General features: G+C 39.5%; 1 protein-coding gene across 3 annotated transcripts in view; it reads right to left on the bottom strand.

The window, feature by feature from the left end:
- Positions 1-4728: 4728 nt before the first annotated feature.
- ZCCHC2 (zinc finger CCHC-type containing 2) overlaps positions 4729-15835 on the bottom strand; it is a 42872-nt gene continuing 31765 nt past the window's right edge. For 2 of the 3 annotated variants that reach the window (XM_040547956.1, XM_040547955.1), the window contains 6 exons: positions 14195-14333; positions 12551-12615; positions 11580-11674; positions 8824-8952; positions 6576-8084; positions 4729-5559 (listed from right to left, as the gene is read on the bottom strand). In XM_040547956.1, the coding sequence (XP_040403890.1) occupies positions 5492-5559; positions 6576-8084; positions 8824-8952; positions 11580-11674; positions 12551-12615; positions 14195-14333 (2005 nt within the window). In that variant the 3' untranslated portion in view covers positions 4729-5491. The remainder of the gene's footprint in view (positions 5560-6575; positions 8085-8823; positions 8953-11579; positions 11675-12550; positions 12616-14194; positions 14334-15835) is intronic. The other variant, XM_040547957.1, reaches the window with a different exon arrangement.

Here is a 15835-nt window from a genome sequence, read left to right as displayed (position 1 = left end):
ATCAGTGGTGTAAAATAAGACTATTACAATGTAAACATAATATTTTATTATGTAAAATACTATTGTTTTTTTTCTAAGGAGTCCCTACCGAGTATCTTAAAACTAAACTTAAAGCAGCAATCCCCATTTTTCATGGGGATTTCCCCATTCAATCACACCAATCAGCATCTTTTGACTTAATTCTTAACTTTAATTCTTGACTTAATTCTTAACTTTATATCAGTAATCAACATATAAACATATCAACATATAAAACAATATACATTAGTAATCAATAAAAAACTGTGATTTTAAATCAAACAGGAGAATTCTAAAATGAATGTACTAACGGTATCTTCCTTGGCATGATGTTAAGATGCTGTTACTCTATCAGTTTACCAACAATTTTTTTCAGCCTATACTTTCCTAAATCATTTTATTGACCCATTTATACAACAGTGACTCTTTACACTAGTCAGGAAGCATGTACCAATCTCAGAAAGTATGGCTTTATTATGTTCCATCTCTTGGGCAACACGCTCCTGAGCATGAGACACTCCAGACAAGTATATAATTTGAAATTAAATACTGTATTGCGGACCTTCGGACTGTGTATAGAAGACATAAATAAGATTAACTATCCTGAAAGACAGCCAGACTCCCTCAGGAATTATTCTAGTTTGCAAGCAAGCTATATGGTCTTAAAAAGATACTGTGAAGATACAGCTTTCACGCTTGGCTGCAATTCTCCAGGTTTTCAGTACCGTCTATGAGACCTGGTCTATTTTAGCTCTAGGTAGTTAATGCTTCAGATACGCTTTCAGCATGCTTATTTTTTTGAGACAATGACGACTACGTGCTTCATGCTAGAAAATACAAAAAATGAGACAACCCTACAGAAACTAACGTAACAAAAATCACAAGTCAAAAAAATCCCCCAAATAAGCTTACTTTTATGGCTCAAAGATGTTAAAACCAAGTGAAACCGAAGCATCTTACATGGTGTCTCAGAAGCACAAGTATATTCAACTGGTGGAGTTATGCTGCCACCTATTGTGAAGATGAACTCAAGAGATTCACTTCATTTCGCTAGGACAGCGCATATGCGAGAACTACCATCTCTCCCTCATTAAAAATGCTTTCTTCCTAAATATCTGCTACTGATCATTGCTGGAGACAGGATGCAGGCATAAGTGAACTTTCGGTCAGACCAAATATAGCTGCTCATATGTTTTGACCTCTAACCTACTCCAATATACAGTTTAAATAAGACTAAGGAACGCGCCTGTCTGCAGCTGTTGGCTCAAAGCCGGGATCAGAACTGGAGCTCTGCTCCTTTGCCCTAAGCAGCAACTGAGACATACAACAGCTAAGCACGGAGGGAGGTACCACTCTCTCCCTGCAATAACACTTTGACATTTGCTTTTCCTTCCCTCCTTCAAAGAGCAGAGGGCTGTTGCTTAGTGCTGGGAGCCTGTCCACGTCACTGAGCCCTAGCATGAGTCCACAGCACAGTAACCTCAGCGTGATTCCCACTACGCAATTCTGCTGCTTTCGACAAGCTCATGGAGAGAAGACACGAGGTCCAAACCAGACAGCATCTGTCTACAGCACCAGAATACACCAGCAGTAGGGGTTTGCTGACTTCTCATACTCGATGAGCAGGTTTGGGATACCAGGGTTTATACAACAAAAGGTGGCCTGGCTAGGTGTTCCAGACACCTCTTCCTCCTCGCGAGCACAAGTGCGGTACATGACCTTTAGGTATACTGTGCCAAATTCTGTATGTACCGTGCCTAATTCTGGCACCCGTAATTATCGATGGCACTTCCACTTCTCTACGATTCAATTAACTTGGCACTGGTCTAGTTCTGCAGTTCGCAGTATGCATTTTTGCACCTTTTACTTTTCCATCTGCCTCGACACAATGCATACAGCCTCTCTTTCCAAACAAGAGCTCCTTCACCTCCTCAATGGTACCAGCTAAGTCAAGATCGAGGCATTAGGTCATTGCTGCCACCCTAATGTCACTTAGCTGGGAAAATTAGGTCATCTGTTCACTCATAAGCAAGCTACGTGCATCGACGCACTCACCCCCTGATACTCATCTCGCCAGTCCTGTCCGTGCCCCGCTCGTTGTTCGTTTTTCCTCCCAGCTTTGGGGACAAACGCCACACTTCCACATCCGCGGCAAGCCATACAAACCAGGAGCAACACAGAACTCGGGAGTCGCTCCTGGACAGCCTGAACAGCAGCCAGGGCCAGCCAGATAGTGGGATTGCCTCACGGATCTTCAGGGCATTCAACTGCTTCCAAGCCACTGAATGGAAGAATCCCTGCAGTTGTAGTTAAACCTGATTGCCCAGGTGAGAGCAGGGTAGCCAGAGAGGACAGCTGGGCGAGAGTATCGTTAGGTCTCCGGCAAAACAAGCAGCAGAATAATGAGGCATTTCATACTGCTTGCAGTGCCAGAGGGCAAGCATTTTTAGATGTTTGGATTGATAGGTGCGCCCGGGATCTGTTAGTCAGGATTGCTCGCAGCATAAACAGACGGTGTCATTCGGGCACACCGGAGCATCGGCATCTCTGATGGCATGATAAGTAGCAGATCCCTTTTTCAAAGCAATATGGTTAACTCACAAATTCCTTGGACATGAGCACGCACTCCGGGAGGGATACGAGATCCTTGCAGAAACTGAATGTTTGCATAATGATGTTTTGCATGATACCTCGTTAAAATACCCGCTATTATGCAAGTTGCCCAAGGAAAAAAGGTTGGGTTCGTGGGCAGCTTTGAGCCTTCTCATGTTGGTTGGTTTCTCATGAAGTAGGTTGCTCTGGGTAGTAAGCTGGGATAAAGATCTAAGACAGTCTGTGGTCCTCAGCTCGGTAGATAAGCTGCTGCTAAGCACTAGGAATTAGAAGCTCTGGCTGTACAGTACAGGGAAGGGAAGGTGACAGAGTAATTATTACCCTCCTCTTTTTCAGTACTACTTGAGCACATTCGGGTATTAAACTCATATCATACCACTCAGCCGTAATCTACACATACATAAGCTGCTTCTCTAGCCCCAGAACTCCTATTGTCCTTCTATGTATTTTAGCAGACGGAAAAAGATCTCACCTTCCAGCTAGTGCATGACCAGCAAACACGCTATATCGAGGAGTACAGTGGACTCAAGTTGCACTGCAGTTAAAAAAGCATGTTTAAACTGGGTTTCACCCCAACTCCAGGAGCCATCAGAATAAAACTCAGGCTTAACTGTTCTGAAAGAGCTCGGGTCAAAGTCCTGGGTCTATCACAGAAGGCCATCCTCTTTCTCCCAAGAGATCTATCTGCCCTAGAGCAGCTGAAAGCCAGAGACAGTATCCTGACTGCAGTTACAAGACTGATCTTACCTTAAGTCAAATACTCTCAGCTTCATCTTAAAAGTGACAGATTCCAAGCAAAACAGTAGCTTGCCAAAACCTTCCACGTTCCCATCCTCTACCCAGAAGCAAAGTACCACTTTTATTTCATTTTTCTCAGCGATAAAGGACAGTACTTGAACACGGGTACTTTTTTTTTTCTTTTTTTATTGCTGTTAAGTCAAGGAAAAAGGTTGCATAAAATCCAATCTCTTCTAGAAATATAAGTGACCTTTCCAGTACATTTCAAATATCAAAGTATATGGTAAACATACAAATAAAGAGAAGGTAACATACCTCCTATTTACAGTACAGTATTTTAAATCATAAAATAAGTTCCATAAAGTACAACTGGCAGGTAATTCACAATACAAGTCCATTGGTGGTTTAACACCCTCACTTCAACTCAAACGCAGTTCATTCATTTCAAGTGGTCCAAAAATACCCAGATCAAATAAAAATTTTAATCAAAATAATTTTCATTTACTACTTAAACTTTTTTTTTTTTTTTTAAATTAAAGCTTTCATCTACCTCCCTCCCCGTTCCCCCCCTCCAAGAAAAAAGTTTCAAAATGTACACTGGTGCTATAAATATAAATGCTACCTATGAAGAAATGTAGTAATCAAGCTTTTTTTCTTCAAGTTTTTTTTTTTTTTTTTTTTTTTTTTTTAGCAATTTATTAGACGGCTGAACCAAAGATTGATTTTATTTCATCCCTCTACCGGACACTGGGCCTTAGTTTAAGAAAAAAGATTTCTGCCATGAACTGTGAGGAATGCCAAACCCTATGGATATACAGTGGTAGTTGTTCATCGGTGTTGAATGCAGCAGTCAAAAAATACACTCATCTTCCAGATAACCTCAGTGCACTTTAGGAAATCAAATATTACCTGGAAGCAATTTAGTACTTATATTGGCTTTTAAAAATAAAATAAAAAATACAGCAGCATTAAACTTACTTACTCATGATACTGACATGATTAATACCATCTTAACACTCATTTCAGTCTTTCACATTATACCGTAATTACGCATAGTGGTAAATTGTTATAAAATAGTGACTTTGCTATTTGGTAGACAGGTTCTAATACTAATACCTGACTATTTTGTAGAAAACCATAGCTTTTGTTCAGTTTGAAATAAAACATTTACATTCTAAGTACAATGCAACACTAATAGTTTAGGAAAAAAATATTCAATCAAGTAATGTTCATTCTGTGTTGACACGATGTAGAATAGCTTTAAAAAAGGAAAAAATGCTGTCAACTTTCATTACAAATGCAAACACACTGAGTACAACATTCATACCATTTTTTTCACCTTTTTTTTTTTTTTGCTGAACATACAGGCTAAAAAGCTACAATGGAAGAAAAATCTGTCAATTTAAGCTTGTTCATTTTTAAAAATCTGTTCAAGTCCACACAGTTTCAGCCACTTCCTGCTCTATGTATTTTCATTATTTGGGACTCTCAAGAGCTGTGTATATGTATTTTTAGTAGATATAGTACACACAGTACGGTGTGTTCCTTTGGATTCTCCTAATAGGACGTTTGAACATCTCCCCTCAATTCACGAGCATTAATTTAGAGTAGGGGCAGGGTCTGTATGAACTGCTAAACACTCATGCAAGTCCAACGAATCCACGTGGACAGACAGGGAAAAGAAAATAAAACAGCAGCATAAAGAGGACAGGGAGTGGGAGGGGGAGAAGATTGTGGTGGGGAACATGACCAAGTTTCTTCTTTCACCATATGGCTGCTCCACCAGTGATGTCAGAGGTCAGAGGACTTTTTTTTTTTTTAAAATGCAGTAAACATTGCACATGTCTCAAGTCTTCAGTGCAAAAGCATGGTTCGAATGCTCTTTTTGATTGTTTGGCTGTGTGTGTGAATTACATGCATTACGCAAGCCTTTTGTAGAACCAGAAGGAGACCAGGGACTCAGCTTTCTTCTTTTGTATGGAACAGAGGTGCAAAAGCAATGAAAAATTCCAAAAGAATATAAAACCGGGAATGTCCCAAAACACAAGACCACCCCCCCCTCCCACACACACCTTCCCCCAATTTCCCAAGCTTCAGTTTAAGTAGGCAATGTTTACTTGTTTCAGTCTGCAGAATCCAAGGTATCATTGGAAGGGGGAGGGGGAGGTGCGTATCTCAGTCTGTAAGTGCCTAAAACAGGAAAGAGAACTACTAAGTCACCGCTCACAATTAAAATGGATTACAAAACCACTACAAGGTATCAAAATGGACATGCTCTTCAAAAGGCACTATCATCCTCCAGTCCTTTCAAAGTAGGTCCCAAGATTTTATACTATTTTCTTTCAACTGCTCGCTAAAAATGTCAGTTTTTTTAAAAAACCACAGACAGCAGATATAGGACTTTACCCTTGTTGGAAAAAACGCAGAGAAAAGAAGACCCCACCAAGGCTAGTCCTTCCTGTTCCAGTCCGACCAAACAAGTCAAGTCAGAGTGGGCACAGGCCAAGAACCAGGAGCAGTTCACGTTCCGTGTGAACACTGCCTTTTCTCCACTGTTTTGAATGGAGAAAAAAATGGCGCACAAGACCGAAGCCTTTGATTTTTGGTTCCAATTGGTTTCTGCCTTTTTGCTGCAACTTGTCCGAAAAGTTGAAGCGTATTTCATTTGTGTATTTCACGATGGGGCACGGAGGACGGCTGGTTGTGCAAATGTAAGCTCTACAAAAGTTAAATTATCAAATGGCCACTTTGTTTGCTTTTTTGAGTTCTCCTAAGTTTTAAGGATTCACGTTCACATTATAGACAGTAATGGATATTTTCCACACTTTTTGCCAATAAATTCTCTCCAAAAAACACTGAACAGGAATGGAAAAATTGGAACAACATGCAAATCTCAACATAATGCCAAAAACAAACCAGTGAAAGGAATGACAAGTTAGAACAGATACAGTTTGAGTTCCCAGCTCTGAATCGTGCCCATTTTCAGCTTCGCGCTGTGAATCCCATTCCCTTGCTCTGTTCTACAAAAATTTCAGGCAGAGATAAGATACTTTGCAGTTTTAGAGCAGGTCACTAATGCACAACCATTTACACAAAACATACACACGCACGCACACCTTTCTGCAAGACCAGAAACAGCACATTCAGTAAGGTAAAGAGAAACTGCTAAACTCAAAAGCAAGTCCGCTGGGAGTTATCATGATTACCTTGTTGACTGGCCTCCATGGATGACTGCTTACAGTCCTGCGCATAGTGTCCACTTACACCACAATTGTAACATGAAACGTTCCCGTTCTTCTTGGGTCCCGACCCATTTGTGTTGGCAACTACGTTAGGTGCTGGATATACAGGATAGAACCTCCCAAATCCTGCCATCTGCTGCATACCATAGTTGGCTTGGCTCCCCATTACCGGGTCATGCATAAGCCCGTTTGCATATGGAGACTGAGGCAGGAAGAAAGGAAGTTGTGTTCCATTGCTTTGATGTGCTTGATTGAGGTAGCTGCCATTGCAAAGTGATGGCAGAGTGAAGAAAGATGGAACTCTGTAGACTTGTCCATGAAGTGGGTTATGATAAAAATAGCTATTAATCTGAAGGCTTCCATTGGTCCCACAGCTACACCTACGTCCACAAGAACCGCAAGGACCAGATCCCAACTGCTGCGGAGGTAACATTGTCCCATTAGTGTTATTGTTTCCAACAGCGTTTATGTAGGATGTGCTGTCGCTCTGTGCAGTGCTGTGTGTTAAAGCAGGGCTCGGGCTAGGGGCAGGGCCTGGCGTGTGTGTAGGTATTGCGGGAGGAACGGTGGACTGCACCTGGCCAACACCTAAACCAGCGGACTGAGGTGGCGAGGAAGTTGCTACAGTGTTTAGCACGTTTGTATTCTGGTTGGGCAACACACTGGTAGCGTGAGGACTGCCTGGCAAAGCGTACGAAGCTGGTGGAGGTGGTGGTGCTGCCGTGGAGAGACCAGCTGCTGGAAGAACTACCTTTAGATTGGTAGGCTGAGGGATCGCTCCTGGGTTTCCCTCAATGTGAGGCACCATTTGATTCAGTCCTACCACCTGGGATGCAGGTTTTGTGATGGGATCTGTCGTAGGAACTGGGGATCCTGGGAAACTACCTGGATTGTGGACTGGGATAAAGGCAGTATTTGGTGATCCAATACTCAAGTTTCCTGTCGGCTGCTGCGGTCCATTAACTGTGCAACTTTCTGACGATCCCTGTGGAGAGGGCATTTTCAATCTGTGTATTGCCAAATGCAAAGCAGGGCTACCAGGCTGGACAGAGTGTGGAAGGAAAGTGGATGGGACTGGCAAAGGGGAAGCCATCAGCTCAAGGCGTTTCTCGGGTTCACCAGAAGTCCCCGGGCCCATTCCACCAGGAGGTGAATTCGCAGACTCTCTCACTGGTGAGACAGCAACAGGCGTGGTAACGAGCATTCCCATCGTTTTACCATCTGCAGATATGGGCGGTGGGACAACTGCTTCAGGCTTTTGGGCAGCGCTGTGCATCACACAGTGTAAGGCAGGCATAAAGGAAATGTGTTGGAACTTTGCGTTCAGAGGATCTTCTGAAAGGCTTCCGTTTTCGTTATTCACTGCAGAGATCTGAGCAGAAGATTTGTTCATGTTTGATGAACTGACAGCACTGTAGCCTGTAAACCTGGTTGCGTTTTGATTCCCAGAGTCCTCAGAATTGCTATCCGTATCTGTGGAGAAAACAGCATTTGTCAGAGTCGGAAGAGTGTATATGAAACTACATTAACTCTCACCCTGGACTCATTCACCCACATAAAACTACATTTGCTGACACAAATGATAGTTACATCTTCCTGAATTAGAACAACTTCGAGACTATTTTTTCATTCGTCCAGATCAGGGTAGGTCAATCTCAATCACTCGCCTATACCAAACTGCCTAACAAGCTACCGTGTCTTTGACTTGTGAATATCTGCAAATGGGAATGGTGGTACACAGACTACATTAGGAATTTGCATCTACCTTGAAAGATATTAACACAGTTCACTCAAATTTGGAAGGAGTGGCAAATTCAACGGTCATTAAATACAAAGAGAAGAACCTCTCAAAAATGATGGGCATACTTTGATGTAAAACAAGTCAATTTTATGCCAAACGTAAAACATTTTTTCCATATACTGTGCTGCTGAACTTAATCAAGAGATCTACATCACTGAAGTCAGAAAATACGGATATCTTGTATGACATACATGTACGTAGCAATCTAAAACTCAACAGTATGCAAACGGTCATGCTATTTGCAAGAAGCCTTCAAATCATCCAGCCACAAAACTCACAAAACAAAACGTCATCTGCGGCGAGTTCAGAAATGAGAGCAGCTAATAAAATTGAGAAACCAATTAAAATTAATACAAGAAAAAGATTAGTCAAGGAATACAGAAGTTCATGCACACTCTCCACAAATCCAACCTCTGTCTTTTTCTTCTTCACTATCAAAGCTTTCCCTCCCATCATGTCGTGGACTAGAAGGAGAACTGTAACTTTCAGACGATGTTTCTCCACATGTATCATGACCAGATCCAGCGTCCAAATTCAGATCTAAAAATAAAAATTGGCATTTTTATTTTTAATCTTAGTATATTGAAGTGAGATTGTTTTGGTTTGCTGATATCACGCTAGTCCAGATTTTTGTTTGTTATACTGTGGTTCCTACTTAATTGCATCTGTCCCTTCTAATGTTTTAACGCCATGCATCAAGGGCTAGTCTTGTACCCCACATATCTGATGACTGAATCCTTCACGTTAAAGAAGGTGACACTGAAAATTCACATTTAATGCAGAATAATCAAAAGAATAACCCTTCAAAAGTTTTGTGATGCTTATAAAAAGTGTAGTGTAATAATAATTTCCTCTGCATGGTAGCAGTCAACTGTTTCCATTCAAATAGGTGAAATAACTCCTTGGTCATACCAGCAAAGGCAGAAAGCTAACTCAGCAGGCACAGTCCAAACAACACACCTTTTCATCACGAACTGCTCAAGAACAGGCTTTAAGCCAAATGTATCAACAAAATCTGTTTAAGGAAAAAAGGTGAACTACAGATGTATAAAATTGCTTTCTAAATTTTGAAAGGGATCATGGGAAACTCATTTGCTGGAAATAGGATTTCAGGGTGGGTTTGGATCCTATTAGTGAAGTCAAGTCTAAGCCAGAATGCTCCGGCTTTCAGGTTCAGCCTCAGAGGTGAAGTAACAAGAGAGATGTGTGCTCTCACAGAATGTAGGTCAGATGCTAGCATCAAGGAAACCCCGATGCGGCAAAACTCTGTTGGAAAAACTCCAGGACAAAACCAGAACTCTTATTTAGATTATTATTAATTGTTACAAATTTTTAATCTATTTATAATTATTTATTCATTACTGTTACCACAAATGTAACAGGTTGGGATAAGTCATTATAAAGCTGACATAATGTTTTGATTCTTGAAACCATTTTCCTGGCTAGAGAAAACCTATACTGAAACCTATACTTGGTAAAATTATTACATATTCTAAACACTTGTTAAAATATAATGTGAAGTGGAAGTGTCAACCTCACAATGCTGACAATTGTTCAAAAAGTCCAAAGCACTTATCACAAAATATCAAGTCTTCTAAGTTACAAGCATAACTAAATGAGGACTCAAAAGCTAAAAATAGGGAGTGAAAAATGGAAGAAAATACGATGCAATTAAGAGCTGCTGACTCAAAAGAGGACATTTCAAACCATGCTTTCAGATACAACGCTAGGGAGACTCAGATGGCTACACGATTTTTTCTTCTTGTAGACTGCATCTTGAAAAGAGTATATCAGATGACGTTTTTATGTTTGTACACAAACAGGTAGAAAGCTCATCCCTGAAGGCTGAATTGCTTCTAAACCCTGTGGGCTGAAGTTTCTTCTTGGAGCAGCCTTAACTAGCCATCTCTATCGAGGAGGCAGTTTCACATCTGTGGATTAGTGCGTAGTGGGTGAACACAAAGCACTCCTTTTTAGCACTGCACTGTATCACACAAAATTGCACAGTCTCTGAAAGTTATCATCAGTTCATAAACACTCAGTGTGTTTTGCATAACAAGAGCAGTAAGCAATCAAACATATACAAAAAGCTGTCCTGTATATTATTTTTCCTACTTGTACAGCTCTTACCTATAACCTTTTACAAACGTATTGTTTTTGCTAACTTTGTGAACTGTGAATTCTTAAAGTTTCTGTCAGATTTTAATACACTTTTTAGAAGATAACAAAAGCTGCCCATAAAGCACATGACACTAATTCAGCAATGGGATCTACCTGGAACTCTCAAAGGTAAGAAGTGATGAGAAGAAAGAACGGAAACTTGTTCAAGACTGTACCCCACGGAGAAGCATGAGCAAGACAAGGCACTTTGAAAGAGTGCTTTCAACACTTGGGCCAATTAGGCGGTATAGAAAAAGGCAAATTCTTTTTCAGCTTTCTGTTGGGAAAACTAAATATGAGAAAGACAAGGATGCAACTGATACTAGGAGACTGGAAAACATCACGACATCAAAGTCAATAGGTAACGTAGCCCTTCAGAAATTGGTAATAAAACCTGAAGGCTCAACTTACTAAAACAAAAATGATATTTGTGTTGCTTAACACTGACTGATGTATACAAACTCTGGCCCAGACACTAGATTTTGCTGCGTTACCTAAACTTAAAAACCCTGTTAGGGCAGCGTACGCGGTTCTGTGCTCAGTAGTCACCTGGTTTATGCACTACAGTTCACCAAAGAGTCACACCAGAGGGTTTTTGTAACGGGTTCCACATGTGCCACCCCATAGCACTAGCAATCCATGAAACTAGTGAGCTGCAAAGCGAATGCTAATGACAAGATGCTGGACTTCCACACACTCAGACTGCTGAATTTCATACAGAAGAAGCCTAACTCTGTTTCTGTAACTACTACTCTACTTAAGGCAATTTATGAAGACTTTACTAGAATGTTTCCAGTTTTGCACAAAAGGAGACATACCCTAAGCAATTTTATACAAAATACTGTCTAGCACATTTTATCCAGAAAGTCAAAGCACAGACTAGACAGCCAACATGCTGACTTGAAGAAACTTCAAATTTGTGATTTCCTCTTCACTGCAGAACATCGAATAAATGGGCAAAACTGAAATTCTGTTTCTTATAAACAGCTTAGGAGAAAACATCTTACCTTTTGCTGTCCCTGTACGTATGTGCTGTGATGCTGCAACTCTAACTCCATTAGTCCTGTTACTCAACCGGCAGTCAGTTTTCTTTGCTTTCTCCCTGTGTAAATAATTTTCACGTTTTTTTTTTCCCAAATGCATGAGCACAGAAAACCAACCATGTATGAAAACAGAATGCCACTGTAAACAAAGGCAGTAACTCCAGGCCACAAATGTGTATTTAACAAATTTAACAACAAACGTAGATAATGCACTAATAGCCTTTATTTATTTGGGTAATATACCAGTAATTAAACTATCAACAGTGTTACTAAACACTTTGAATAAAGATCTAAAAGAAAACACACAAGAGTTTAAAAAAAAAAAAAAAAAGAGGATGCAGCTGATTCTGCAGCCTTTTCTGAAAGCTAACGAATGTAAGTGAAGCCATACCCTAGACTATGGTAAAAGCATCTGGTTACAGAGTAATAAAATGACAAGAAGTCAAGTTGAAACCTTATTAGATAAGGTTGTAAACTTTTTCACTTCCTTACGGTGGAGGACTGTTTAGTCCACAGGAAGTTCTGAAGCCCTCTGATTCGCAAATTATCTTCAATAAAACATTTCAGCAAGTTACCACCCACTGTCAGTCCTTACTTGATCTTCACCATTTTGTGGACAGCTTTTCAATTTTTAACTTTCACATAAATATAAAGGGAAAAAAAGGTAATTCTGTATCACTCAACCTGCTTCTGCTCCTTAGTCTGTTTGCTAAATGACAACTGACAATTTTAGGAAAGGAATGCATACAATTACATCCTGTTTATCACATTACTTCTTTTCAAAAAATAAAAGGTTTTTTATATAGCCTAGTCTCACAATATGCCAGCTCTTGTTCCACGATAGTAAAACAAAGCAGCTAACTGACTGTACGCTGTTTATCAGAGTGAATGCACCACATGTTGTTCCTGGATTACTGGTTACGTTGGAAACCTACTTTTCCAGCTGTGGCTTTCCCTTCTTCTTGCTTACTGCAGACAGACTTCGTTTTTCCCCTGTATGCTAAACAGAAAATACAAGAATGCGAGTCATAAAAGATAATTTGTATCATGAAAACATACAAAAAACCTTAGACTTAAAGGTCTATGAGCCCATGACTAGTGCTGCTCACAGATGCTACAGCCATACAAACAACTATTTGTACGGTGCAATCAGACCTTCAGAAGCATGCATATCATCTTGCGTTTATGCTATTATTAGCAAAGGACACAGCGAATTACTACTTCCAAATATTCAGAAGATATCAGTCAAATTATTGCTATAAGTAAGCTGTAAGTCTTTCCATTTGAGGAGAAAACCAAACACTTTTCATCAAATACTCCCTAACAACTCCTTCCTCGAAAAGAAGTTATCTCATCAGAGTTAATCATAAGGCTTAAGGGGCTACAGAACTTTTGATTTAAGTGGAATTATCTGATTGGGAGGGGGAGAAGAGTACATGTGGCAAATTATTTTTACATTGCAAGTTATATTTACATCTTGACAAAACAGGTACCTGGCCTTGATTGCTGCTAAACTAAACTCTGTAAAATACCACCTAGGAGCGTATTAAAAAAACACAACATTTGCATTTTTCTGTAAGTATATACTAGTTGCTAGTGATATCTCATATTTGGCAAAGCAGTAAAAACTGTGACAACTCAAAAATAGTCTCTGCCTACGCTGTATTTGGAAATCTTCTAAATGAGAAGTAGCTTTTCCTGCTTCAGTACATCAATTTTGTCTTGCCTCAAGCTCGCGTACTTCAAGCTTTGATGCAGTCTACCATTTCTGCTTTGAAAACAAATCTCAGTTCATTACCCTAGTTTGTGAAATAAGGAAACTTTGGCTTACCATTCCCCACATAATAATCAATAGCCAAATTCTGCATGTGGAATGAAATCAATATTAAGCAATTCTAACATTCAGGGTTTTTCAGATGAAAACGTGAGCTACCTTCTTTCCCTCAACTTCAGTACATGAATTTATTTATGAGTAATTATTCCTCCTGACCACACTCATACCGAAATTGACCACCGGAGACAAAAAAAATAAAAATCTCACACAATGTGTATATATGCATCCAGCTATTAACTTTTTCAATGAAGATTAATACTTAAGTTACTTAGATAATGGAGGTAAGATAGATGGGGGTATGTCTAACCTGTACTCCCTGCTGCACCGTTCATATAGTTTACTTATTAATACCACGTTGAGTTTGGTGCTTGCAACAACACAAATTCCTTAGGCCTTCTGAAATTCTCTGTTACAGAGAGTTCTAACTTATTGTACAACACGCTACAATAACAGGAAGTTCCTGCTAAGAAATTAACGTTAAGACTTTTCTGATTGCACACGTCCTGTTGGGATGTTTTAGCTATAAATTCAAAACAAAATACTTAAACTTCAAAAGAGTGGTAAGTGTAAAAATTATGAGGGGTTTTCTAATCAAGGTAGGTCACCTGCAACTTGAACATGGACAGTTATCGCTACAATTTTAGCAGTGTTCTTCGTCTTTTAAATCTAAATATAATCATGTGTAGAGGACAGTCTCCTCGTTTCAGAGTTTCAGAGCACAGCTTTAAATGTAAAAACAACACACCTGGTCAAGTAGGTTTGTACAGTGCTCTGGGTGCTGCTGGGCAATACAGCTTTTTCTTCTCCAGTCCATTACCCCATTTTGCTCAGAGTGCTGTATGTTAAGGCTATCCAGTGAAGAACATTTTGCACTACTAGTGCTGCTGAAAGGAAAAAAAACAAAAGCTATGCCAATGTGAACAAACTTGTGGGCTTTTCCTACCAACATACACATTTTTGCATTGTGTTGGGAAACAGGTATTTTGCTTTCTGAAAATGCTAGAAATTCAAGACATTTTAAAGACAAATTACAGAAGTTCTTGCACACTAAAATTATAATAATGATCTGAACATACAATGGAGTTCCTTTTGAATGTCTACTAGAATTTGATGCAAAATTCAGAAAAAAAAACATTTGGAGAAAACAGTACTTGAGAGAAGAGTTTTCATGGATATTTCTGCACGCGGTCTTTTTGTTCGCTTATATCATACAAGATGTGGGGAAACTTTCCAGAAAGAAATGTATTCTGAATTCATTCTCTTTATTCCTTATGATTAATGACAAAATTTGTAATTACTATTTCAGAATTCATAACACATATAAGAAAAGGAGCGCATGTCTACTTACAAATCATGCTGCAGCTGTGTTTATTTGAATTTCAAACTAGTCCTCTTGTTTTATATGTTAACCTTGAGGGTTGCTAGATTTGAGTAGTGCTGGGAAATGAGAGTTGCATTTGACATTTTCTGTGGGCCTTATAATGCCTTGCACTGAAGCTTCTCTTAGCAGTTGCCAGTCAGTGGCAAGTTTTAGCTAGGTCTGAGAGCGCTTGTCAGTGAAGACTGCTGGACAAACAGTCAGGGGTCTCACAAGGTCAGTAGGGCACATGGATCTATATAAACTTTTCATCTAGCATTCAGAAACATGTCCTACTATTCACTGGATGCAAAAAATAAGGGGAAAAAAATGAGTTAATACTTTTAACTTCTTATCAAAATACTCATGCTGAAAATTTAAAGCACCTTTTAATTCAGGGCTTTTGTCAAGGTACATGAAAATTACTGTAATATGAGACGTTAATCAGTTCCCATGATGGCAGAAATCTAGCTCACTCCAAAGCAGAAGACATGCTGAAGTTCCAGCAGCTACTTACCAAACACCTCTGGAAGTAAGTGCTCAAACTACTTTAAAAGACATGCAATAGAATATTTAAAAACAAAACAAAACAAAAAAAGCTCAAACAAATGGTGAGAACCCAAGGTGGTTCCTAAATAGAGACATGACTCCATAATTGTAGAGATCTAAGCAAGGTCACTTTAGAAACTTCTGCCAAATAGGATTAAGTGAAGCTGCTGCTAAATTTGTTGTCATTTCGTATAAGCTGTAATACTGGTAAATATTTATTTCAGATATTCAATCTCATTCCTCCAAGCAAACTTCTGGACCTTTTCAAGAGTAAGGCTGCCATACTTAAATAACAACAGAAAACAGACGGATATAATGTATAAATTTTCCCGAAATGTACCAATGCTGTCTGAGATAAACCATTATTTACTCTAGAAAATTTTGTATACATTTAAAAGAGAAAAGTATCATTCAATGCCATTTCTTTAGAGCCTATAAATAGCAGGCATAGGTTTTAAGGAGAGTCTCAATGTGAACACA

This window comes from Cygnus olor, chromosome 2 (genome assembly GCF_009769625.2).
Source record: "Cygnus olor isolate bCygOlo1 chromosome 2, bCygOlo1.pri.v2, whole genome shotgun sequence".
Lineage (NCBI taxonomy): Eukaryota > Metazoa > Chordata > Aves > Anseriformes > Anatidae > Cygnus > Cygnus olor.
The sequence above is the reverse complement of the archived record's forward strand: the minus strand, read 5'-3'. Positions and strand labels throughout refer to the sequence as shown.